General features: G+C 36.0%; 4 protein-coding genes across 7 annotated transcripts; 1 reads left to right on the top strand and 3 right to left on the bottom strand.

The window, feature by feature from the left end:
• Window positions 1-6317: 6317 nt before the first annotated feature.
• Window positions 6318-11768, bottom strand: LOC112705968 (pathogen-related protein). 2 transcript variants are annotated; one of them, XR_011864519.1, is made up of 5 exons: window positions 11398-11768; window positions 11191-11323; window positions 10429-10730; window positions 9795-10003; window positions 6318-9323 (listed from the first exon to the last, which is right to left on the bottom strand). XR_011864519.1 is itself a non-coding variant. In XM_025757018.3 (4 exons), the coding sequence occupies exons 1-4, from the start codon at window positions 11524-11526 to the stop codon at window positions 9860-9862; spliced, it is 708 nt and encodes a 235-aa protein (XP_025612803.1). In that variant the 5' UTR covers window positions 11527-11768; the 3' UTR covers window positions 9689-9859. The 2 variants fall into 2 exon arrangements, 1 of the variants encoding a protein (XP_025612803.1); XM_025757018.3 differs by lacking the exon at window positions 6318-9323 and having other exon boundaries at window positions 9689-10003.
• Window positions 11769-12603: 835 nt separating this feature from the next.
• LOC140174649 (uncharacterized) lies at window positions 12604-13323 on the bottom strand. Its single transcript, XM_072200133.1, has one exon. The coding sequence runs from the start codon at window positions 13321-13323 to the stop codon at window positions 12604-12606; it is 720 nt and encodes a 239-aa protein (XP_072056234.1).
• Window positions 13324-15499: 2176 nt separating this feature from the next.
• LOC140174650 (uncharacterized) lies at window positions 15500-16216 on the bottom strand. Its single transcript, XM_072200134.1, has 2 exons — window positions 15878-16216; window positions 15500-15832 (listed from the first exon to the last, which is right to left on the bottom strand). The coding sequence occupies exons 1-2, from the start codon at window positions 16214-16216 to the stop codon at window positions 15500-15502; spliced, it is 672 nt and encodes a 223-aa protein (XP_072056235.1).
• Window positions 16217-18968: 2752 nt separating this feature from the next.
• LOC112705969 (WAT1-related protein At3g28050) lies at window positions 18969-22457 on the top strand. Of its 3 annotated transcripts, none has more exons than XM_025757019.3 (8): window positions 18969-19276; window positions 19370-19634; window positions 19737-19799; window positions 19984-20097; window positions 21130-21364; window positions 21496-21654; window positions 21740-21891; window positions 21991-22457. In XM_025757019.3, the coding sequence occupies exons 2-8, from the start codon at window positions 19459-19461 to the stop codon at window positions 22127-22129; spliced, it is 1038 nt and encodes a 345-aa protein (XP_025612804.1). In that variant the 5' UTR covers window positions 18969-19276; window positions 19370-19458; the 3' UTR covers window positions 22130-22457. The 3 variants fall into 3 exon arrangements, with proteins under 3 accessions (XP_025612804.1, XP_025612807.1, XP_025612805.1); XM_025757022.2 differs by having other exon boundaries at window positions 19119-19276; window positions 19973-20097; XM_025757020.3 differs by lacking the exon at window positions 18969-19276 and having other exon boundaries at window positions 19307-19634.
• Window positions 22458-23190: the final 733 nt, after the last annotated feature.

The raw sequence follows: 23190 nt of genomic DNA on the forward strand, positions 1-23190 counted from the left end.
TGCAAAATTAAAAGAAAAAGCCATAGATGTCCTTAGAGTTCCTTTGTACATTTGTGTTGTATTTTATGATTTTGTGGGAATCCTCTTGTAAGTTGGGTTAGCACTTTACAGTCTGTAATCAAGAAGATTATAGTGAAATTCCATCATTGTTGTGATGGAGACTGGATGTAGGCTGCACTGCACTTAGCAGCTGAACCAGGATATATCTGGGTGTAATTTTCTCTCTCTTCTACCCAATTTCTATTTCTACTGCACATGAGCTAAAATTGAAAATATCTCGTGCCAAGTGACGAGACAAAAATAAAAGTCTCGTGGCTAGGAACGAGACAAAATTAAAAAGTATCCTCAAAGACCAGCAAGTGTAATCAAGCAAAAAAGGAGGCTAAGATTCAACCCCCTTCTCTTAGCCACTGAAAACCATCAATTGGTATCAGAGCTTGGTCTCAAAGAGATCAAGCTTTGCAGCTTGGAGAAAAGATCCATATGGCAGAAAGCAGTGGCTCAAATTTGGTGTCCTACAACCTTACAGAAGGACAGTCAATCAACGGACCGCCTCTTTTCAATGGAAAAAAACTATACCTATTGGAAGGAGAGAATGAAAATCTTTGTGCAAGCAGTAGACTACAGGCTTTGGAAGATCATCCTAGAGGGTCCTTAGTTTCCAACTAACACAAGTGCTGAAGGAGTAGTTACTCTTAAACCAGAAGCAAGCTGAACCAAGGAAGATAGAAAGAAGGTGGAGCTAAATGCCAAGGCTGTAAATCTACTCAATTGTGCTATCAGTTTTGAGGAATACCGACGGATATCACGATGCACAAAGGCAAAGGAAATCTGGGACAAATTGCAAATCACTCATGAAGGAACCACCATTGTGAAGAAGACTCGGATAGACATGTTAAACAGAGAGTATGAAATGTTTGCAATGAAGGAAGGAGAATCTATTGACGAACTGTTCGAACGGTTCAACACCATCATCGTTGGCTTGGATGCTATGGGAATAACACATTCTGATTCTGTGCTTGTGAGAAGAGTGTTGAGATGTCTCACTAAAGAGTAGGAAATAAAAGCTTTAATCATTTCTGAGAGCAGTAGCCTTGATTCCATGACATGTGATTATTTGAGAGGAAATCTTCTTGTTTTTGAAAACACTTATTTGAAAAAAGATTCAAAAAAGAAAGAAATTGCCTTTTCTTCTGTAACTAACCCCCTGGATGATGAATCCAGTGATAACTCCTCTAAAAATGAATTTGTGTTGTTTGCCAAAAAATTCAGGAAAATGGTGAAGTTCAAAGGCAAATGAAGAAAGACCTTAGCAAAGTAACTTATTACAACTGCAAGGAAATGGGGCACTTCAAATCTGATTGTCCCAAGTTAAAGAAGGAAGAGAAACTAAAAAGAGGAAAGAAGAAGGGACTAATGGCTTCATGGAAAGATTTGGAAAATGACTCAGATGATGATGATGAGAAATCCGAGACCAAGTCACAACCATGTCTCATGGCAGATCACATAGATTAGGTATGCCTAGCATCCAAACGGAAGAAAAATATGTGGTACATGGATAGCGGATGCTCTAGGCACATGACCGGAAAGACAACCTTCTTCATAAAGTTTGATGAATATGATGGAGGACTTGTCACTTTCGGTGATGATGGTAAAGGAAATATAGTGGCCGTTTGGAAAGTTGGTAAAAGCTATTCATCTTGTATAAATGATGTTCATCTTGTATAAATGATGTTCTTCTTGTAAATGGTTTGAAACATAATTTACTTAGTGCAAGCCAATTGTGTGATTTAGGATTTGAAGTTATTTTTAGAAAGTTTGTGTGTTTGGTTGTTTGTGAAAAAACTGGGGGATATTCTTTTTGAAGCTAAAAGATGCAACAATGTGTATGGTTTAACTCTTGAGGACTTGAAAGAACAAAATGTAACATGTTTTACTTCTCTTGAATCTGAAAAATGGCTATGGCATAGAAAGTTGGGTCATGCTAGCATGTACCAAATTTCTAAGCTAGTAAAGAAAAATCTGGTTAGAGGAATTCCTAAAATCAAATTTGATAAGGATCTTACTTGTGATGCTTGTTAACTAGTCAAACAAGTTAAATCCTTTTTTAAACCAAAAGATGAAATTTCAACCAAAAGGCCATTAGAGATGTTACACATTGATCTTTTTGGTCCAACAAGAACTCAAAGTCTAGGAGGTAAACACTATGGTTTGGTAGTGGTAGATGATTACTCTAGATTTGGTTGGGTACTTTTTCTTGCTCATAAAAATGATGCCTTTCATGCTTTCTCAACCCTTTGCAAGAAAATTCAAAATAAAAAAGATTTAAAAGTGGCCCACTTGAGAAGTGATCACGGAAAAGAATTTAAAAACCAAGACTTTGAAAAATTCTGTGATGACTTTGGAATTACTCATAATTTTTCATGCCCTAGAACACCTCAACAAAATGGGGTTGTTGAAAGAAGGAATAGAAGCCTTCAAGAAATGACTAGGGCTATGTTATGTGAGAATGAGGTTCCAAAATTTCTATGGGCTGAAGCTGTAAATACAGCATGTTATATTTTGAATAGGACCATTATTAGAAAAGGGTTAAAGAAAACTCCTTATGAGCTATGGAAAGGAACCCCTCCAAATTTTAAGTATTTTCATGTTTTTGGATGCAAGTGTTTTATGCTTAATAGCAAAGAAAATATTGGCAAATTTGATCCAAAATCATATGAGGGCATGTTTGTTGGATACTCCACTACTAGCAAAGCCTATAGAATTTACATCAAAGATCATAGAACTATAGAGGAATCCATACATGTTACTTTTTGTGATTCTAATTTAATTCTCAGTACTGTGATAGATAATAATTCAGATTGTGAAAAAGCTGGAACAAGCAAAGAAAATCCCAAGTCTACTCAAAATGAAGAATCTGTCAGTCCAGTTTTGTCTCGTCAGAATGGAGGAGACATTTCCATTTTGTCTCCTGAGCCAGCAAGAGAAACTGAAACAGTGAGACCCACAGAAGTTCATCAAAGCTCAACACCACAAAGGAAGCCTAGAGAATGGAAGTCTATGAGGGGTTACCCTCATGACTTTATCATTGGAGATCCTTCTCAAGGTGTGACCACAAGATCCTCAACCAAAAGGCAATCTGAACCAAGCAATTTTGCACTCTTGTCACAATTGGAGCCCAACAATGTCAAACAAGCTCTTGAAGATCCATCATGGGTGAAAGCCATGCAAGAGGAGCTTGCTCAATTTGACAAGAATGAGGTTTGGACACTAGTACCTCATCCGGATGGTAAGAAAGTTACGGGTACTAAGTGGGTGTTTAAAAATAAACTTGGTGAGGATGAACAAGTTGTTCGTAACAAGGCTAGATTAGTGGCCCAAGGTTACGATCAAGAAGAGGGTATAGATTTTGATGAATCTTTTGCTCCGGTAGCTAGAACGGAAGCAATTAGGTTGCTTCTTGCCTATGCTGCCCATAAGGATTTTAAAATGTTTTAAATGGATGTTAAATGTGCTTTCCTTAATGGCTTTATTGATAGAGAAGTGTATGTAGTTCAACCCCCCAGTTTTGAATATAAGGATTTTCCAAATCATGTTTTCAAACTTTCAAAGGCTCTTTATGGCCTTAGGCAAGCTCCAAGGGCTTGGTATGAAAGGCTTAGTTCCTTCCTATTAGAAAATCAATTTCAAAGGGGTGCCACGGACACAACTTTATTCATTAAAGCATCTAATGATGATATTCTCCTAGTTCAAGTTTATGTGGATGGCATTGTGTTTGGATCGGCCAATGAGTCCTTGTGTGAAGAGTTTGGAAAACTCATGACTAGTGAGTTTAATATGAGTTTAATAGGAGAGCTTACTTTCTTTCTTGGCCTCCAAATTAAACAAACTCCTAGTGGTACCTTTATTCACTAAGAAAAGTATGCAAAAGAACTTATCAAAAAGTATGGCCTAGAAAACTCTAAACCAATGGGAACACCAATGCATCCAAACACTAAACTTGAAAAGGATGATGATGGCAAAGATGTGGATGAAACACGGTATAGAGGAATGATTGGTTCACTAATGTATCTTACCTCCTCTAGACTGGATATTGTTCAAAGTGTGGGTGTATGTTCAAGATTTCAATCTCACCCAAAAGAATCTCATCTTACAGCCATTAAACGCATCATTAGATACATTAAGAGAACTAGTGATTATGGCTTATGGTATCCAAAATCTGATGATTTTTGTGCAGTAGGGTTTTGTGATACAGATTATGCAGGAGATAGAGTGGATAGACGAAGTACATCCGGCATGTGTTGCTTCCTTGGAAGTTCACTTAACATGTGGTCAAGCAAAAAAACAAGCAACCGTAGCTCTATCCACAGCTGAAGCTGAATATATTTCTGCATCTGCATGTTGCTCACAATTAATTTGGTTAAAAACGTAGTTAGAATATTACAAATTAAAGATTAATAGTATACCATTATTTTGTGATAACATGAGTGCTATAAATATTTCAAAAAATCCTATTTTGCACTCAAGAACAAAACACATTGAGATCAAATATCATTTTATTAGAGAACATGTGCAAAAGGGTACTATTGATATTCAATTTATGAAATCTGAAGACCAACTTGCTGACATTTTTACAAAATCCCTTTGTGAAGACAGATTCTGTTCACTAAGAAAAAGTTTGAGAATGATTGATCTTGTTTCTGTTGATAATTTGTGAAATTTTGATTCTTTTCAGTTTTGTCTCGTAGGAATGGACGAGATAAAAATAAAAGTGTTGGAAGGGATGTGATCAAGGGAGAGGCTACGCAGAATTTAATTTTCGTGGGCCATACCAAATATCTTTGACCCCACCATGACCGTTTTGTTAGTTCCTCATTTTTTGAAAATCACAATCTCTTTGTGGTCTTATCAAATCTTGTTGAAAGAAGCATAGTGTCAAATCAAATCTTTCCTTTCAACTAATCCCTTGATTCAAGGAAACCACTTTTTCAAATAAATGGAAACCACCTTGGTTAATAACTGTGCCCCTTGATGGTCATTAACTTCCTCCACTACCTCTTTCCAATAAGCATTTAATGTCTCTCTAACTTCCTTCCACTCACATCAACCTTCGGCCTTCTCTTCAACTTACATATCCACTCCACTTCTTCATCTTCTCTCTCACTTCCAACCAAACAGACCGAAACCATGCACACTAAGGTGATTACTCAGAAAAGTTCAAGAAAAAGTGGGAAGAACAAAGTGCCAAGCATTGAAGTAGAAGAAGAATCACTCACTTCCACCAATTCATCACCATCGCACTCACCACCAAAAAGAATCACACCCGGAAGCAGTGCTCAGAAGTCTAAAGGGTTTGCCTTGAATAATACCAAGGAGTCAGCAAACCTGGAGACGTGGAATTTCAAGAAAAAGCTCCAAAAATCACATTCTCACTATGATCCATCTAGGTTCAACTCTTGTGCATCCTATGAACTCCACAAAGAAGATATGAGAAAACGTCATCTCTGCGCTACTTACCTCGTCGATCTTAACTCACTCACCAACAAAGGAATCCATGTCTCTTCTCTGTTTGACAACCTTCAATGGACACCACTGCTTCACATTCAAAAACCGGTTTACCCCAGTTTGGTCCGTGAGTTCTATGCCAACATGCGACTAATGGATGGCATCATTCACTCCTATGTGAAGGGAGTTCACATAATCCTTGATATTGCAACCCTTGAGATGGGTCTAGGCTACAAAGAAAAGGGACTAAGGGTATACATGTCCAAGAAATGGGATTTACAGATTGTGATCACTTACCAGATGGCTTTAAATCAAACCTGCGAAAGTCTCTCTAGAATGGATGGTACGAATCCAACTCTCAAGGAACTTGGTCCAGATAAGACAATTCTTCTTTACAAACTCATATCTCATGTTCTTATACCACAAAGTAGTTTACGCCACCAGGTAACAGTTTCTGACTTTCTTGCTCTTGTTACTTCTTCTCAAATTTCCTTTGCATACCTTATGATAAGGCATATGTGGAAATCTGTAAAGGATACCAAAAAGGCTAGTCTTCCATATGGCATGTTTCTCACCAGCATTTTTGAGTATTTTGAAGTTGATTTAACAAATGAAGCTGTTGAGAATAAGGTTTCAGTCATTAAGGGAAGATGAGTTACAAGGAGGATGATGCTAGAAAATCTTGAGGACGAGTTGGGTGTTGCCAGTGAAGAAGGAGCTGAGGAATATGATTTTAATTTCTCTAATGATTAATTACTGTTTTCCTTTTTTTATTTTGATATTGGCATACTGAGGCTCAATTTGATATTCTGTTTTGTTGGGTTGGATACTGTTAGTACTATAACTCTGTGATACTTTATGGATACTTTTGGGTTATATTTTGCATACTTTGTTTTCTATGTCAAAAATTTTTTTGTAGGTGCCCCTTTGATGACAAAAGGGGGAGAATAAATGTTGAAAATTGAAACTGAAAAACATGAAAATTGAAACTAGAAAACAAGGGATGAAATTCTCTTTTGAGAGTTTATGATCACCCTTGTTAAAAGGATACACCTAATGCTTGATATTGCATACTAATAATGCTTGGTTGATTATATTTGTGATGCATTTGTTTTGATATTATGGCTGCCTGGTTGTTAATTGGTTGTTAACATGTATTCTTGTGATAGTTTTATCTTGATGAATATGCTTGCTACTAGTGGAATAGGAATATTCTGATTTATCTTGGTAAACATATTTGCTGAATACTTTATTTTTGGCAGTTTCTTTAAGCATTGGGTATGAAAATAAATGTTGAAAATTGCTGTGATCATGCTGTGATTAAAAATATTTTCTTACTATAAGTATGTTGCTCTGATTTAAATGAAAAATATTTTAAACATCAATTTATTTTCAAAAGATTTTTTGGTTGATCATAGTTTGAGCAGAAAATCAAATTATTGATAACAAACGAGTTTTGATTATCATCCAATTCTGCTCATAAATCAAGCATTCAACATTTCAAAATTTTTATATGTTGAATAACATAGTTGCCTCAAGCTTGATTTGAAAAGTTACAGGTATAAAGCTTCCCTTGGTAAAATAGCATATATTAAGGGGGAGCCATGTAACAATTTGAAAAGGGAAGAAATACAAATCTTCAAAGGGAGTATTCTTTACTCAATCTTAAATTTCTTTCCATTTTAATTTTAATAATGTTTGTTATCAAGGGGGAGATTGATGAGTTTGGAAAACTCTAAGCTAATATTTGTGGTGACTAAACATTATTACTTTGATAAATAGCAAAAATATTAATTCACATATGTTAATAATTTAATTTTTGCTATGTAGGTATGTTTGGGCCGAAAATAAAATAATTCTGGTGCAAGCCCAATTGTATCAAAAATATTCAGCCTTGGTATTAAGATATTGTGATTATGGTGGCTGAAAACATGGTTATGATATTTGGGCCAGAAATTTTTACTTAAGCCCAATTGGTTAAATCCATCAGCATTGATGCAAGAATATATAATGAATATGGCTGAATTGATTATTATGTTACTTGGGCCAAATTGATCCATTATTGTTACAAGCCCAAGTTAATCATTTTTTGCTATACACCCCAATACATGATCTGAAAACAATTAATTAGGAAAGAAAATGTTGTTATTGCTTTATGCCTTCAACGGATCTCACACTTCACCATGTGATGGAATTCAAATTTTATTAGTGTGAAGTTAATAAATGCATTGGAACTATGAGAGAGAAAGTTTCATTGATTTGATTGATGGCCTTAATGAAAGGTACACTACCAAGAAACAAAAGGGAAGTGGACATTTAATTTATTTTGTCTAAATCCTTTAGTTAATGTTCATATCTTTCCTTCTTCTCTCTCTGCTTCTAACCCTCGGTCATAACACAGAGAAACCATGGAAGCTAAGCATAGCCAACGAAGAGAAAAAGAAGCACGCTACATGACCATCAAAATGATGGCACGAAAAAGAAAAAGAAAAGTATGCTGTGGCTAAGATTCTCATTGCTTGTGGTAAGATTTTGTGATGAGATCTTGGCTTCTTCATATCAAAAATAGTTGAAGAAGATTCGGCCAGCAAGATGAAGATTCTTGGAGGGATGGCTTGTCTCTGATTCTTCTCAACCACCACAGAAGGTAGCTAGGGTGGCTACATGATGAAAGAGGCAGAGATTAGAGCAGATGAAGCTATCATCATCATGAAGCATCAAGGGCCAGAAATTCATCTTGGAGAGCAAGCCAAGGATGGAGTGCTCGGATTGATGAAGAGTGATGACCAAGGAAGGACTAGAGGTAATTGCATGTTGGGTTTTGCATGGGTTATCTCTTCTCTTTCTCTGGCCGAACCAGTTTTGTTCTTGGAGAAGAAGAAGTTGGCTTGGTTTTTGGCTTCAAAGGTGGAGGCTTCCCTCTTCTATAAAAAGAGAGAACAGCCACGGGTTGAAGCAAGGAGTAAGGAAGAAGAGTGAGGGTGCAAGGCACAAATTCTCAGAGCTACTTGAGCTAACAGATTTTTTTTTCTCCTTCAATGTATTCTGTTTTGTAATTTTCTGTTTGATTTTGTCATGTCTCTAGTCTCATAGAAAAAGGCAAACAATGAGGTTTGTATAAAAAAAACCATGGAGTGGAAAAAGGCAGAGAGTGCAAAATTAAAAGAAAAAGCCATAGATGTCCTTAGAGTTTCTTTGTACATCTGTGTTGTGTTTCATGATTCTGTGGAAATCCCCTTGTAAGTTGGGTTAGCACTTTACAGTCTGTAATCAAGAAGATTATAGTGAAATTCTATCATTATTGTGATGGAGACTGGATGTAGACTGCACTGCACTTAGCAGCTGAACCAGGATATATCTGGGTGTAATTTTCTCTCTCTTCTACCCCATTTCTGTTTCTACTGTACAAGAGCTAAAACTGAAAATATCTTGTGCCAAGTGACGAGACAAAAATAAAAGTCTCGTAGCTAGGGACGAGACAAAATTAAAAAGTATCCTCAAAGACCAGCAAGTGTAATCAAGCAAAAAAGGAGGCTAAGATTCAACCCCTCTTCTCTTAGCTACTGAAAATCATCACCTTAAAAGGGGGCGGCATCACAGGTAGGGATGGCAAAACTTCCCGAGGCGCGGAGATTTCTGTGGAGACCGCTTGGAATGGGAATCCAATTGTGAAGAATGTTTTTTTCTCTGTTCGCGGCGTTCTTTCTCCTTTTAAAAGTACGTCTGTTCTCTTCTTTGCAACTCTCGTGTCCGTTCTCGTCTTTGCTGCTGGATCTCACACCTCGTTCACTGCTCTATGTTCTGCCTCGCCATTGCATCTGTCCACCGCGTCAGTTCGAGAATGTAATGAATGCAATGCTATTATCAAAAGCTTATTCATAATTTTGGCTTACTCAAGTAATATGTCTAGCCTCTAAAATGTTTTGTATCTTCAAACAAATCTATGCAAACCCAAAGAGAATTAGCCCTTTATTTTCTCTCTAATTTATTAATTGTAGAATTAGAAAAAGAAAATATTTCAGATATATTATTCTTAGGTTGATAATATATATCATATATATATATAGATACTTATTATTATTGTTGGATTATTCAAGTGGTTAGTTCGCTCGTCTACTTAAATAAGTTTTAAAAGTTTGAATTTCGTTTTGTATATGCAGTAATTCATTAGGTAGCAACAAACTTTTAAATGTAATTATGATAGTAGTGGATTAGTTATTAAACTACTGGGTTGAGAGATATCAATGGAAAAAAAAAATAATAAATAGGCACTACAATGGCACAAGAACCTTTATTTGCCTGTAACCCTGTATTACAATCTGAGTCTTAAGGTTAGGGTTGTGCTATCTATTCCTTAGCCAGTGTTCCTGAGTACAGGACAGCTTGAAATAGCATCTTCACCACTTGCATCAATGGCAGGACCTTTCAGGAGTCCACCAAGGAGTTCAGCAGGATCATAAAAGAACTCCACCTTCACTATCTTCGAGGCCTCATCCAACTGTAACCATAACAAAAACCACGACTTACTAAAAATTGAATTTATTCCATAAATGTATGGAAAGCATAGTATAAATAATAAGTGTTAACATCAAAGCAATGCTATATATGTTGCTGCATACAGTTAGATTCAGATTCTTAATTGAAGCAAATATCTTTTTTTTGGTTGTCCACGGTAGACTCCAACTCCATAAGTCAAGGACTAAATAACTAATCTATCACGGATCTGAGCTTTATTTAAAGGTCTGCCGCTGGTCGATGGATTGCTGTTTGCACAAGGCGAGATTCGACCCTCAACACTTGTTTAAGCGGACGAGTGAGCTGACCACTCGACCATCCCAAGCTAATTTTCTAATGTTCTTTCTAATATCATGCATATATGGATATTACTATTTCGAAAATGGAGCAAGCAATGATATAATATACCGTGAAAATGGCGATTCCAAAAAGTTCAACTTTTTGACCAGTTGGGGCATGGCCCTTGAAAGGACCCTCCATGAATCCCCAGTGTCTGAACTTGTAAATAATAACGGGTGGTCCAGAATAGACATGAAGAATCTCCAGAGCAAAACCACGTGGGAAAGTGGTGGTGAAAATGTTGTGAGATGAATCTGCTGTTTCTTCATTTGGGTCGTATACCCTTAGTTCTTGTGGCATCGATGTTTGCAGCAGTGCATTATACCCACCTCCAAGCTTCTTTTTCTCTTCCAACGTCATAGCATTCCTTCCTATCACCATTAATTCTCAAAAGCTTAAGAACAACTTTTCGCTTTCAACTTATAATCTGTCCAAACTTTAGAATAAATAATTTCGTTACATGATATCAGAACTAATATTCCAACCAATATAAGGCAAAAATGGAGATATGCTAATTCCTTATTGCCTGAAGTGTGGTATTAGGCGATAGTTTAGTTAAATATATCAAATCTTCTAACAATTCTTAATCATCAATTTTACAAACACTGGCACGTGAGTTTATGAGTTTATAATACATGGTTAGATATATAACGTGATGAAAAGTGAAAACTCACACACAATTATTTTTATGTAAAGTTAATAATTGAAAATCGTTAGATGATAACTTAACTAAATATATGTCCAATTATTTAACAATTTTTAACTATCAACTTTACGAAAATAAGTGCATGTGAGTCTCTGCCATATAATACATGGTTAACTTATTATTACCATTGAGGCTGAAAGTGTATTTCTGTGGATCCAGTGATCTGTATTGATTTACATCAACTTTATGGAAAACTTCCATTTCCCAATTCTTGACTAGAGTCTGCACCTGCTCTTCAAGAGATCCAGGAGGCCATTTCTGCAATCAAGAATATAAATACTAGTGTATTATATATATTACTTAGTAGTAGTTATTCTAAAGTGTGGGGGTACCTTGGTTCTGCCCTCTTCAAAAAGCTTGTTGACAACATCATAATTAGGAGGGGCACCAAATCTCCATTTGGTGTTCTTCTCTTGCTCTTGATGCAAAAACGTGCGGTATTTGTCCTCTGATGAACCCATCAATCTCTTGCTGCCATATAACTCAATATCTTATTAGCTTTGTGATGATATCTATATATATAATTGAAGAGGTAAGATGACTTTTCATACTTATTCCAGCAGAAAACAATGGCTTTATTATTATATTGTAATAATGAGGAAAATAATATCATGGTCAATTTTATAGGAGAGAATAATGCCACAATAACTATAATGGACTAGCATATCACCTAACCAAAAAATTAAACAGGACAATTTCTCTTAATTATGTGGCAGTAGTTTGTTTGATTTTTCAAGTGGTGATAGATGAGTGGATAAGGCCATATGTATCTATGAAATAAAAAATGACAATTACTTAAATGTTACAAAATTACTTGTTGTCAAAGGTGGCAACTCAAATGCATTGAAATAATTTAGGTGCAGTAACTATTATAAACATCACATAAGAAGAAGAAGAAGCATCATAATAGTATATTTCCTTTGTGATATTGGTTGACAGCCTTGTTATTTTTAGTTACTTTTATTTGTGAGGAGTTTTGAATTATGCACTAGTTAATTAGTTTAGGATCCTGAATTATTTTGAAATCTTTTGAAATTTGAGTTTGTGTGTTATTGGTTACTATTTTAGTATCTTATTAGTGATTTGATTTAAGTGAAACTATTATCTATTTTGTACGTTCCTCATATTTTATAGGAAAATATTTGTTTGTCATATTTGTATATAAATGTTAAAATGAACTACTTAAATTTTCTTGTGTCAATTTTATTATTCTACTTCTACTCTAGTGCACGTCTTGCCTATTTCCTAACCAATCAACCACTCACAGCTTACTATTTTGTTAAATATATTAAACTTGACCAAAATATTATTTAGGGTAAAATATTAAGTTGGTTTCTTATGTTTGAGCGTAATCTTGTTTTTTTTTTCCAAAGGCAATCATTTACTTTTATTCACCAATAAAAAAAAAGGAAGGTATTGTCCCAATTGAAAGACATAACCGTAAAAACATAAGAAAGGGGTTCTCCCAAAAGTTTCACTTCACGCGCAGGTGAGTAAACGAACAGTAAGCCACTAAATGGAAAAGGGGAAGAGAAAAACTAATCTATTCTTGAGGGGCGCAGGGGGCGGACAAGAATTTCTTGGTGAGCTCTAATAACGCTAGTGGCAATCTCTTCCGGAGGGGTAGCACCAGCACCTTGCTCAAACACTCTTCGGTTCCGGTCTTTCCATATATGCCATAATAAAATTGCTACAAGAAGAACCTTGCTACTCCCATTTGGTTGCTTATCCAGGAGGCTTGTTGTTGAACTCCACCAATCGAAGAAGGTGGTTGAGTTAGAGAAAGGTACACATGCTTCCATTTCTATCTTCCTCCATGTTAATTTTGCATTTTGACATAGAAATAGGCAGTGAGTTATTGTTTCGCTCTCTTCTTGACACAGTGGACATGTTGCAGGCGTATTGGGGAATCTCTGATGGATCAGTTGCATGATTGGAATTCTTCCGTGAAGATATTTCCAAAGAAAAATTGTAATCTTCTGGGGTGTGAGCAGGTTCCATAGCTGGGCCCAAATTCCTCTTTGTTGCATATAAGCTGGGCATAGATCAATTGGTTCATGAAAGAACAGGTAAGAAATTCGGTATCCGGATGCAACGTCGTAGCATTTGGAGTTATTAAATAGCCACTGAACTTTGTCTGGTCCTTCTCCTGGGGATATTGTTAGAATTTGTTGTGCTACCTCAGTGGGAAAGACCTCGGAGACAAGCCTTTGGTTCCATTCTTTATTTTCAGAGAAAAGGTCCTTGACTAGTGTCATTTGATTTGATGTTTGGCTGGAATTGATGTCGCAGGAAACTCTATATGGGAAGGTTGAAGGAAGCCAGGGGTCTCTAAAGATCCGAATGGACTCGCCGTCCCCCACTTTCCAGATTGTGCCTTTTTCTGTCACACTCCGTCCGTGGAGAAGACTCTGTCATCCCCAGGAAGGTAATACTCCTCTATCTGCACTTAGTAAATCCCCATACCTGTAATACCTGCCCTTTAAAATTCTGGCTAGGAGAGAGTTAGGATGGGTTATGAGTCTCCAACATTGCTTGCCTAGTAAAGCTAGATTATGTGCTCGCAGGTCTTTCACTCCCAAACCTCCCTCGCTCTTCGGCCTTGTCATCTTATCCCAGCTAATCCAGACCATGCGTCTTTCCTCTCCATGCTGCCCCCACCAAAATTGAGTCAAGATACTATGAATGTCCTTCAGCAACGTATCTGGGAGCCTAAAACAAGATAAGGTATAGATGGGTACTGCTTCCCCTACTGCCCGAATCAAAATCTGACGACCTCCACTTGATAGTAAACTTTTTTTCCAGCCTTGCACCTTCTTGAATACCCTGTCTTTAATGGCACTGAAGGTGGATCGTTTTGATCTATTTATTACTGAAGGGAGCCCCAAGTACTTGTCTTGTGCTCCAATATGAGTAATGTTCATCCTTGTTGCCAGGAGTTCCCGAGTAGCATCCGGAGTATTGTTACTAAAGAAAATGGCTGACTTAGATAGATTAATTTTCTCTCCGCTAAAACTTTCATATGACTCCAAAAGCTCTAGGATTCTATCACAACCTTCCTCGGAGGCCTTGCAAAATAAAATTGAGTCGTCAGAAAATAACAAGTGACTAACTGTAGGACATCTTCGTGTTACCTGAATACCGTGAATTAAACCGTTTTGCTCTGCCTTGTGTAGCAGGAAGGATAGACCTTCCGCACAAAAAAGAAAAAGATATGGTGATAGAGGATCTCCTTGTCGGATCCCTCTATTTGGTTTGAAAAAACCAAAAGGTTGGCCTTCCACAACAACAGAGTAAGAAACTGTGGTAACTAATTCTCGGATCCAGCTAATCCATCGCGTGCCAAATCCCAGTTTTTCCATTATGTACCAAAGAAATTTCCATTCGACCCTATCATACGCTTTACTCATATCAAGCTTAATAGCCATTTCATGATTCAGCCCCCGTTTCCTAGTTTTAAGATAGTGCATGCACTCATGAGCAATTAAGATGTTATCAGAGATCAGCCGTCCCTTCAGAAAAGCGCTCTGATTAGGGCCTATTAACTTATTCATACAACTTTGTAATCTATGCACCAACACCTTAGAGATAATTTTGTACATTGTTGTAGATAAGCTAATGGGTCTAACTTGGGACATGTTGCTAGCGTCAGGAACTTTCGGTATTAGGCAAATATTTGTATGATTAAAGCTTTTTAATATTCTCCCGCCTCCAAAGAAACTTTTAATGGCTCGTGTTACATCCTCCTTTACAATGTTCCAATAGAACTGAAAGAATTTTGCTGTCATTCCGTCATCTCCTGGGGCGCTTTGAGGATGAACACTGAAGGCAGCCCTCTTAATTTCCTTGTCTGACACTGGTTTTTGTAGCCTCTGATTCATGAGAGATGTAACCTTAGGCTCAAAGTCAGCAAGAAAAGGCTCCGGAACTGCTTGATTGGTAGATGAAAAAATGCCTGTAAAATATTCCTCAGCCACTCTTGCAATGTCAGCTTGAGAGGATACTACTTCCCCGTTTCCGTTCACTAGTCGCCAGATTTTATTCCCCATTGTACGCATTTTGAACTTCCTATGAAAGAAGGCAGTGTTCCTGTCCCCTTCCTTAAGCCACTTAACCCGGGACTTCTCCTTCCAATACAATTCTTCATTTAGGTATGCCTTTTCAAGCTTCGATTCGACCTCGTGGATCTCAGTTCCACCGCAGATCCCTGCTGCCCTTATTTCCTCCAGTCGGGCCTTAAGTGTCTCAATTTCCTTTTTTGAATTTGACCGGTTACTTTGTTGCCACTGCACAAGCTTGTGGCGGCACAACTTTAATTTTTGAGCGATGATATACATCGGAGAACCTTCAAATGAAGAGGCCCAGGCTTCTCTAACAATATTCCTTATCTCCTCTATACCACACCACCTCTCTTGGAACTTAAATCTTTTTTTTTTATTTTTCCATCCGAGGAGTAGTGTCCAGCAGTAAAGGGGCATGATCTGAACCATTTTCGGCAAGCCTGAGAACGGTTGGTTGACAAAAGGATTGCAGTAGCTCCGCGTTTACTAATACTCTGTCCAAACGTTCCTGGATCAATGCATTCCCTGCCCTCCTATTACTCCAAGTGTATTGTCTTCCGATCATACCTAGATCCACCAAATCATTGTCTCCAATGAATAGATTGAAAGCTGTCATAGATGATAAAGGCGTGTCGCCACCCCCATCTTTTTCCTCTGGTGTAGTGATTGAGTTAAAATCGCCCAAGATAGCTATTCCTCCCTGATTCTACTCCATCATCACCGAGATCTCTTGAAATTGGGCTGATCTTACTTGTTCACTGCAACTGAGGTGAACTCCAATTATACTCCATTCCACATCGTTGGCTGCATCTTTCACTATAGCTTGTATATAGAAACTGGAGCTGCTGGTAACTTTAATATCGCACCCATCTTTCCACGCCATGGCCAGGCCTCCGGCAATGGCATTTGGATTAACAATATGCCACTTATTAAAACCACACGACCTCAACTTCGCTTCCACATTTCGAGTTTGGTTTTTGGTTTCACAAATAAAAACCAACTCGGGGGAGTGGGATTGAGATATCCCTTTGAGGTTATGGATTGTCAGGGGTCTCCCCAAACCCCGACAATTCCATGTAAGAATCCTCATGGTATTTGGGGTGCCATTTGACGGCTGGCACCCTCCACCTTCTCCTTATCTGCATTCCTTTCCTCCAAACATACCTTTTTCTGTTTTGTTTCATTCTCCATATCTGCTGGCCTCCTTTTGTTGCCACTAACATGCAAGAAGTTTTCCCCTCGTTGCCTAGCAATCTGTTTGATCTTCTTCTTTCCTGACTCCTCTTTACTCGTATCATCCTTCTCCAGGTGTACTTCCTTAGAATATGCTGCTGGATTAGCATCATCCAACAGGATCAGAGATCTATTTTCCTCCCTGGGCTTCCCTTCTTTCTCAGGTATCTGAGTCGGCGCTACTCTCGTCCACTTGTTCAAAGATTCTGGTGCCCCTTTTTCTGTGTCTCTATTGTCATGCATACTCATTCCAGCAAAATCTTCTATTAGCCATGTGGGAGGTGGTTTCTTCTTTGGTTGTGCAGGTCTTAAATGAGAAGTTTTATCCCCTCCTGTGTCAGCACCCCCTGTATCCTCTCTCTTGCCAACTTGATCCGCTTTAACCCACTCTCCAATGTTGTCCTGTGTGTTCTGATGCGCCGTCAAGTCTGTGATCAGCCTGTTACAGTGTTTTGCCTCATGCCCTAGGTACGCACAATAGGTGCAGACTTTACCCAAGCGCTCATATCTCACACCAATCTCCATTACCTTCTGCTTTGGACCAGCGAGCCGCAGGCTGTCTCTAGCCTTTTTTCCTCCATCAAGTTGGATTTTTGCCTTCACAATTCTGGATTCTTTGCCTCTAACACTAAAGAATCCTACTTCAATAACCTCTCCAATCTTATCACCCAATTTTCTCCCTACCTCCAATGTTTTGTATTCCTCCGGAAGACCCCAGAATTGAGCCCAAACTGGAAAGTACCGGAGTCTTTCTTCCACTTCGTTCTCATCCTCATTCCATCTCTGGACGTGCAGCACATAATCTTTAAAGAGCCATGGCCCTCCTCTCTCAATTCTTATTGCATCTTGTTCAGAGTCAAAAAAGAATTGAAATCTATTATTTCCTCTCTCCACCGTGCGAAATCCCATTGGTCTTCCCCAAATCACCCTGAGAGCATTGTCCAATGTTCCTTGGGAGAATGGTTTATCTGCGAACAATCTCCCAAGAAGACTTTTGGAACATGCCTCAGTTCCTTTAGCAATTTTCTCATCCCCTAACTGTACCAAATCCTCATTTTCCTCCTCTCTATCTGAACTGGATTGTTTATTGCCTCTTCCTTCTGTCTCCATGATGGCCAGAGTATATGTTCCAGCTTGAGTCAACGATCAGGAATTCAGTGGTTTTGAATCTGAATTGAAAGTAAAGAAAAGAAGAGAAGAAGAAGAAGAGACCCTAGAAGGGCACTTGTCAAAACCCTAGCAGAGCACTTGTCAAAACCCTAGCAGAGCACTTGTCAATACTCCTCTTGCTCCCTAAGCGTAATCTTGTTTTGATTCTTAAGGTTTAAAGTGTTTTATTTGAATTTAAAAAGGTTTCATTTAACTTCAATATAGTCTCATCTGAAGTCAAAGTTAAATAATTAACGGAATGTCCTACATGACAGTAGTGTATGAACAAAATCGATAATTTAAAGAACAAATACAAGTTCTAAAGGTACAAAATCAACAATAATGCATTAATACATTTATTTATTATTCTCCTTAGTTTTGTAAAAAATATTTCATTTAAATTGTAAGAAGAATGATAAATAAATATATTGATGCATCTATTGTTGATTTTGTGCCTTTGAAATTTGTACTTGTTCTCTAGATTATCAACATTATTCTTGCACTGTTGTCATGCATTCCGTTAATTATTTAACTTTGACCTTAGAGTAAAACTACATTGAAACTAAATGAAACTTTTTTGAATTCAAATAAGATACTTTAAACCTTAAAAATCAAAACAGGATTATATCCAAATATAAGGATTAATTTTATACTTTACTCATATTATTTATTAAAAGAGCACGGACATTTTAAAAATGAGTAAATTGTAAAATTAGTTTCAAAATTTTTACTAAATCAAATTGGCTTTTTGAATTTACAAACATTAATTAAATCGATTGATTATGCATGAAGTCTTGATCGATTTAGACTATTGAAAACTTTAGTGTTTCACATTAACTAAATTATGTAGGATATTTTGTTTTAGGTAGGGTTTTTAAAGTTATTATCAAAAATTGATTTTGAGGTGAAGATTATGACAAAATTAAAATTATTTTTTATTTGTTTACAATTGTGCATGTTGATGAATGATAAATATACATATTATTAAAAGTCGTATTAGTCACAAAATTTGACTATATTCAAAAGTCAAAAGAAAATTAATAGATTTCAAGTTAAGGGTTAGCAACAACTCAGAAACTGTGTTTACAAGTTAATAATAGGATAGTTAAGTTGCAGAAAATCTTATTATAAAAAATCAAATATCCAATATAAAACTTTTTAAGAATCAATTCAAATATTTATTCTATATTAAAAAGTTTTAAAATTAATCATTGAGAATTTTAATTTATCCTCCAAATATTCTAAACATTTAAAGGAGTAAAAATTAAATATATATGTCCTTTTCTAAAAACATCAAAACTAAAAAATTCAAAAAAAAATATTTAAAAATTAGAAGAATAATTAGAAAATAAGTTATCACTCCCAATCATTTTTCAAGTTTTAAATTGCTGTATTCTTAATTAGTCTCCACAAGACAGCAATAAACTATTAAACTCACGAATATTGTTATTTCATTACTCATTGGTTAATGGTTAGAAATGGATTTTTTTAATTTTTTTTAATAATTGAAGAAGTAAAATATAATTTTTAATTCTTTAATTTTTTTTATATTTTTATTTGATTTTAATTATAAAATTAATTATAAAATATCACATTTTATTTTTTTAATTGTTAAAAAAATTGAGAGTTGAGAGTATCTATTCGCATGAATGGTGAGGTCATAGGTGGCTAAGAAAAGTGACCCGAGAGAATGAACTTGAGCAAGAAAAGCGGCTTCATCCAATAGCATCCACTATTTTCTCACACAAGTTTATTACTACAATCCAAAGTATGCTTTGACTCAGCAAAAGCAAGTAATTGAATCCTAAATAGTATATAATCTTTGGGATGTGCTAACGTTTTTATTTGTGTGCTTGAGGAGTTAGGAGAATGGAGGATAGCATATAGGAATGGAATAGGATAGCATACAAAGCTGCACTCAAGGTGTTTGTGTATTTGTCTGTGTGAGAAATGGGGAAGTTGACACTCCCATTTGTGGGGATGATCATGGCCGAACTTGCTCAAGTTGGATTAATCATACTCAGCAAGCAAGTCATGGCAAAAGGAATGTCCAGCTTCATCTTCATTTTTTACTCCAATTCCCTTGCTTCCCTTATTCTTCTCCCTTCCTCCTTCTTCATCCACAGGTAAAACATACTATTGCAATTGCTTTCTTGTTTTGCAGCTGAAGAACTTCACTATGTATTAATCTTTCCAATAATTGGCTTCTGAATTCTCATTCTTGCAAGATTTAACCGCCCTCCAATTACCTTCTCCACCATTATTGGATGCTTCTTCCTTGGACTACTCGGGCAAGTTTAATTTTGCCTTATTATACTCCATCATCCATATTGTGCAATATCAAGTTCAAAGAAGAATAATTGTGTTCTAAAAGTTCGATTTTTTTTTGTTGGACCACTTGGAATTAATTGTGTGGATTGAATTCTAATACTCTCAATTGTGTTTTTTTTTTTTTTGGTTTTAGATTGTCTTCAGTTTTATGGCACAGGCTTTTGGGTATGCTGGTATTAACTACAGTTCAGCTACACTCAGCACTGCAATGCTCAACCTTGTTCCTGGCTTTACCTTTGTACTTGCCGTTCTTTTCAGGTTGATAATCTCATCTCCTCTTTGTTGCTAATAGCCACTTTTTATTAATTATATCTATGGTCGATGTTGTCATTAACTCATTTTTGACATAGTGGTGGGGGTAAAATAAAAAAAGAAAGTATCTCTTCTGTGGTAACTTCAAAGATGTTGTAATTATGTACACAATAAAAATTATTGATGGCATTCCACTAATATCAATGGAGATGGAAATATTGTTTTGTTGGATTAACTGTTTTTTAAAATTTAATAGCTTGTCAATCAACATGGCTTAAGATGAGACACAATGGTATCGTCAAATCCATATAGTTGGCCCCACCTAGTGTGAAAAATATTCTGTTGTTATAATCATTTGATTAATTTCCACAACGTAAAGGTTCATTTTAAATTACATTATGTCTTGAGCGATGGCTTGCAGAGTCGCAGTAGTTCATCATCTTACTAGATTTCTCCCCATCTGTTTAGTAGTTGCATTTATGAATAAATTGTTCCTTTAAATAACTCTGTTGAATCAAGTCATGCCAATTTACAGGATTAGCTTTTTGTATCCTGAAGTCCATTTGTGTATGTAATTAGTACACTTTAAATGGCATATAACATCTGCAAGTGGTCCTTATTTCCTAGATTTTCCTTAAATCATATTATAAGTGATGTTAACACCTGAACAATAAATCTTGTACTACTAAAAAAAACCTCTGAAGTTGTATCCGGAAAACGAATATACAAATATGCCATTTTGGAGTAGGACATCTGATCCCTACATATGAATTTGGATTCAACATTTGCATAAACATATATCCAGATCACCATATGTGAACTTAGTTTGATTGGTCAATTGAAAAATCTTTAGAAACTCTTATGAGAAAAAAAAGGCTAATAAACTAACTCATCCAAGTTTTGAAAAATTTTCTATTGCTTCTGGGTGTGTCTATCCTTCTTTCAATTATATATAGAAGGCTCAAACTAAATATGCACTTGGGGACTATAGTTCACTGCTACATACTCTGTGTAGCTTATCCATCTCGCTGGTTTCAGGTTGGAACAATTTGATTGGAAAAACTCTAGCAGTGTAGCTAAATCATTGGGAACAATAGTATCAATTGCTGGTGCATTCATTGCCACTTTGTACAAGGGCCCTGCAATTCTGATGGGACTATCACCTGCTAACTCATCTCTGCAGCCACTTTCATCACAAGATCCCAACTGGATACTCGGAGGATTATTTCTTGCACTGGATTGTGTGATGGCTTCGGCATTTTTAATCGTACAGGTGAAGTTACCAGCTTGTAATATGGCTTGTATAATATGCAATTTCAACTTGCTTGGTGAAAAAAAATACAAGGAACTTAACTTTTCTTGAAAAATTACTTTAACTGATTAACCATAACTGGATGTTTTCAGGCTTATGTTCTTAAGAAATATCCAGCAGAGTTCATTGTTGTATTCTTTTATTGCTTCTTTGTGGCCATTCAATCTGCTGTGACCTGTTTGGTTGTGGAAAGAGACATCGATGCTTGGAGCTTGGAACCGATGCAAAGATTGCTCACAGTTCTATACTCGGTAATCAAAATAATAATGAATCGAAGCACAACTAGTAACAGCTATTCACCTATAATTCAAGCTTCATCTGTGTAAACATTTTCAGGCAGTCTTTGGTTCTGTCTTTCAAGTTGGTGTTGCTACTTGGTGTTTACACCAGACAGGACCTGTTTTTGTTTGCATGTTCAAGCCTGTAGGAATCATCATATCGGTGGTCATAGGCGTTGTTTTCCTCGGCGATGCATTCTATCTTGGAAGGTACATTTTGTGTTTCTCTTGTAGACTGTGTTTGGTCATAGTAATGATAAGATTTGTTTCATGTAGCACAATTTCATTTGCTGTGTTTTATCCATGCAGTTTGGTTGGTGCTACTGTGATTGTTGTTGGGTTTTATTCTGTACTGTGGGGAAAAGCCAGAGATATTGAACAAGTTAGCTTGGAATCAAGGGGGAAACAAACCCCTCTTTTGAAAGAAAACAACATTGAAGAGATATAAATGTGTTGGATGGTTCATTCTAAAGGATGCTACAATTCTGCCACCAAATTAGGCATTTTCTATTTTTTTAGTCACAGCAAGTGGCTATCATACTGCCATAACCCTTTAAATCTGTGACAAATTCTGTTACAAAATATTGGAAGAAAATTATTATGGTAGTATTTATGTCGGATATTTGTACCATTGGCTTTAAATAAGGGGGGTATGTTAATCCATGTATGTATAAATAATACTGGATAAATGGGGAAGTCTTTGAAAGTTCTCTAATACACTGGAATGTTTCTCCTTAATTTGCAACTTTTTTCTATTACATATCAAAATTTGTGTACTCTTCACACTTTTTTTTTTAATTTTAGTTTCTAATTTTATTAGTATTATTTTGTTGTTTTTATGAAGCAAGAAATTCCCATGTTAGAAGCAGACTATCATATTCTAGGCACTTGGAATTAGCTAGCTTTCTTTCTTTCAATGTTCAATTAATTTTGGTCCAAAATGAGAGAGTATATATCCAAATTTAGCTAAGAAATTTTATTATACATTTACATATTCAATATTGAAGTAACTAAAATCTAAAAATACAGTTAGCAAACTGGTATTGTAATAAGAATTTAGCTAATTTATATCTTAAGGACATATTTTAAGAAGATAATAATAAAATTTTTAAAGTTTTTGATATATTTAATATATTAGAAATATATAAAAAATAACTATTTTCAGTAACTTTTAGTAAGGATGGATTTGTAAACATGAAAATAGAGCTTTTATATAATATAATTCGTGACTTCGAATTAAAGTAAAATATTCTTCTAAACAAGTCAATGTTTTAAGGCACCTTGTCCATTTTTATGAGTGAACTAAGTTTATCAAAATTTGTTTTCTCTTCACACCATTTATCTATCTTTTATTTTTATCTCTCATTTTTTTTTCTTTTTCCTCCTTACTCTTTCAAATTAATGGTTATGATGATGAGATGGATGGTGACATGGTGTATATAAAAATGACTCTTAAAAATACTTGCATTCTAAACACTTCTGAGCATTTCATTTCGTTTCATTATTATA

This window comes from Arachis hypogaea, chromosome 8 (genome assembly GCF_003086295.3).
Source record: "Arachis hypogaea cultivar Tifrunner chromosome 8, arahy.Tifrunner.gnm2.J5K5, whole genome shotgun sequence".
Classification (NCBI taxonomy): domain Eukaryota; kingdom Viridiplantae; phylum Streptophyta; class Magnoliopsida; order Fabales; family Fabaceae; genus Arachis; species Arachis hypogaea.

Coding starts and splice junctions, on each gene's coding strand:
- LOC112705968 (XM_025757018.3), bottom strand. CDS start 11,526: ATGGGTTCATCAGAGGACAAATACCGCACGTTTTTGCATCAAGAGCAA. Junction 10,731..11,190: donor ATACACTTTCAGCCTCAATG/GTAATAATAAGT, acceptor TAATGGTGATAG/GAAGGAATGCTATGACGTTG. Junction 10,004..10,428: donor TTGGAATCGCCATTTTCACG/GTATATTATATC, acceptor TTATGGTTACAG/TTGGATGAGGCCTCGAAGAT.
- LOC140174649 (XM_072200133.1), bottom strand. CDS start 13,323: ATGACACTAGTCAAGGACCTTTTCTCTGAAAATAAAGAATGGAACCAA.
- LOC140174650 (XM_072200134.1), bottom strand. CDS start 16,216: ATGAGGATTCTTACATGGAATTGTCGGGGTTTGGGGAGACCCCTGACA. Junction 15,833..15,877: donor ACCTCAGTTGCAGTGAACAA/GTAAGATCAGCC, acceptor ATGATGGAGTAG/AATCAGGGAGGAATAGCTAT.
- LOC112705969 (XM_025757019.3), top strand. CDS start 19,459: ATGGGGAAGTTGACACTCCCATTTGTGGGGATGATCATGGCCGAACTT. Junction 21,365..21,495: donor CGGCATTTTTAATCGTACAG/GTGAAGTTACCA, acceptor GGATGTTTTCAG/GCTTATGTTCTTAAGAAATA. Junction 21,655..21,739: donor TGCTCACAGTTCTATACTCG/GTAATCAAAATA, acceptor AAACATTTTCAG/GCAGTCTTTGGTTCTGTCTT.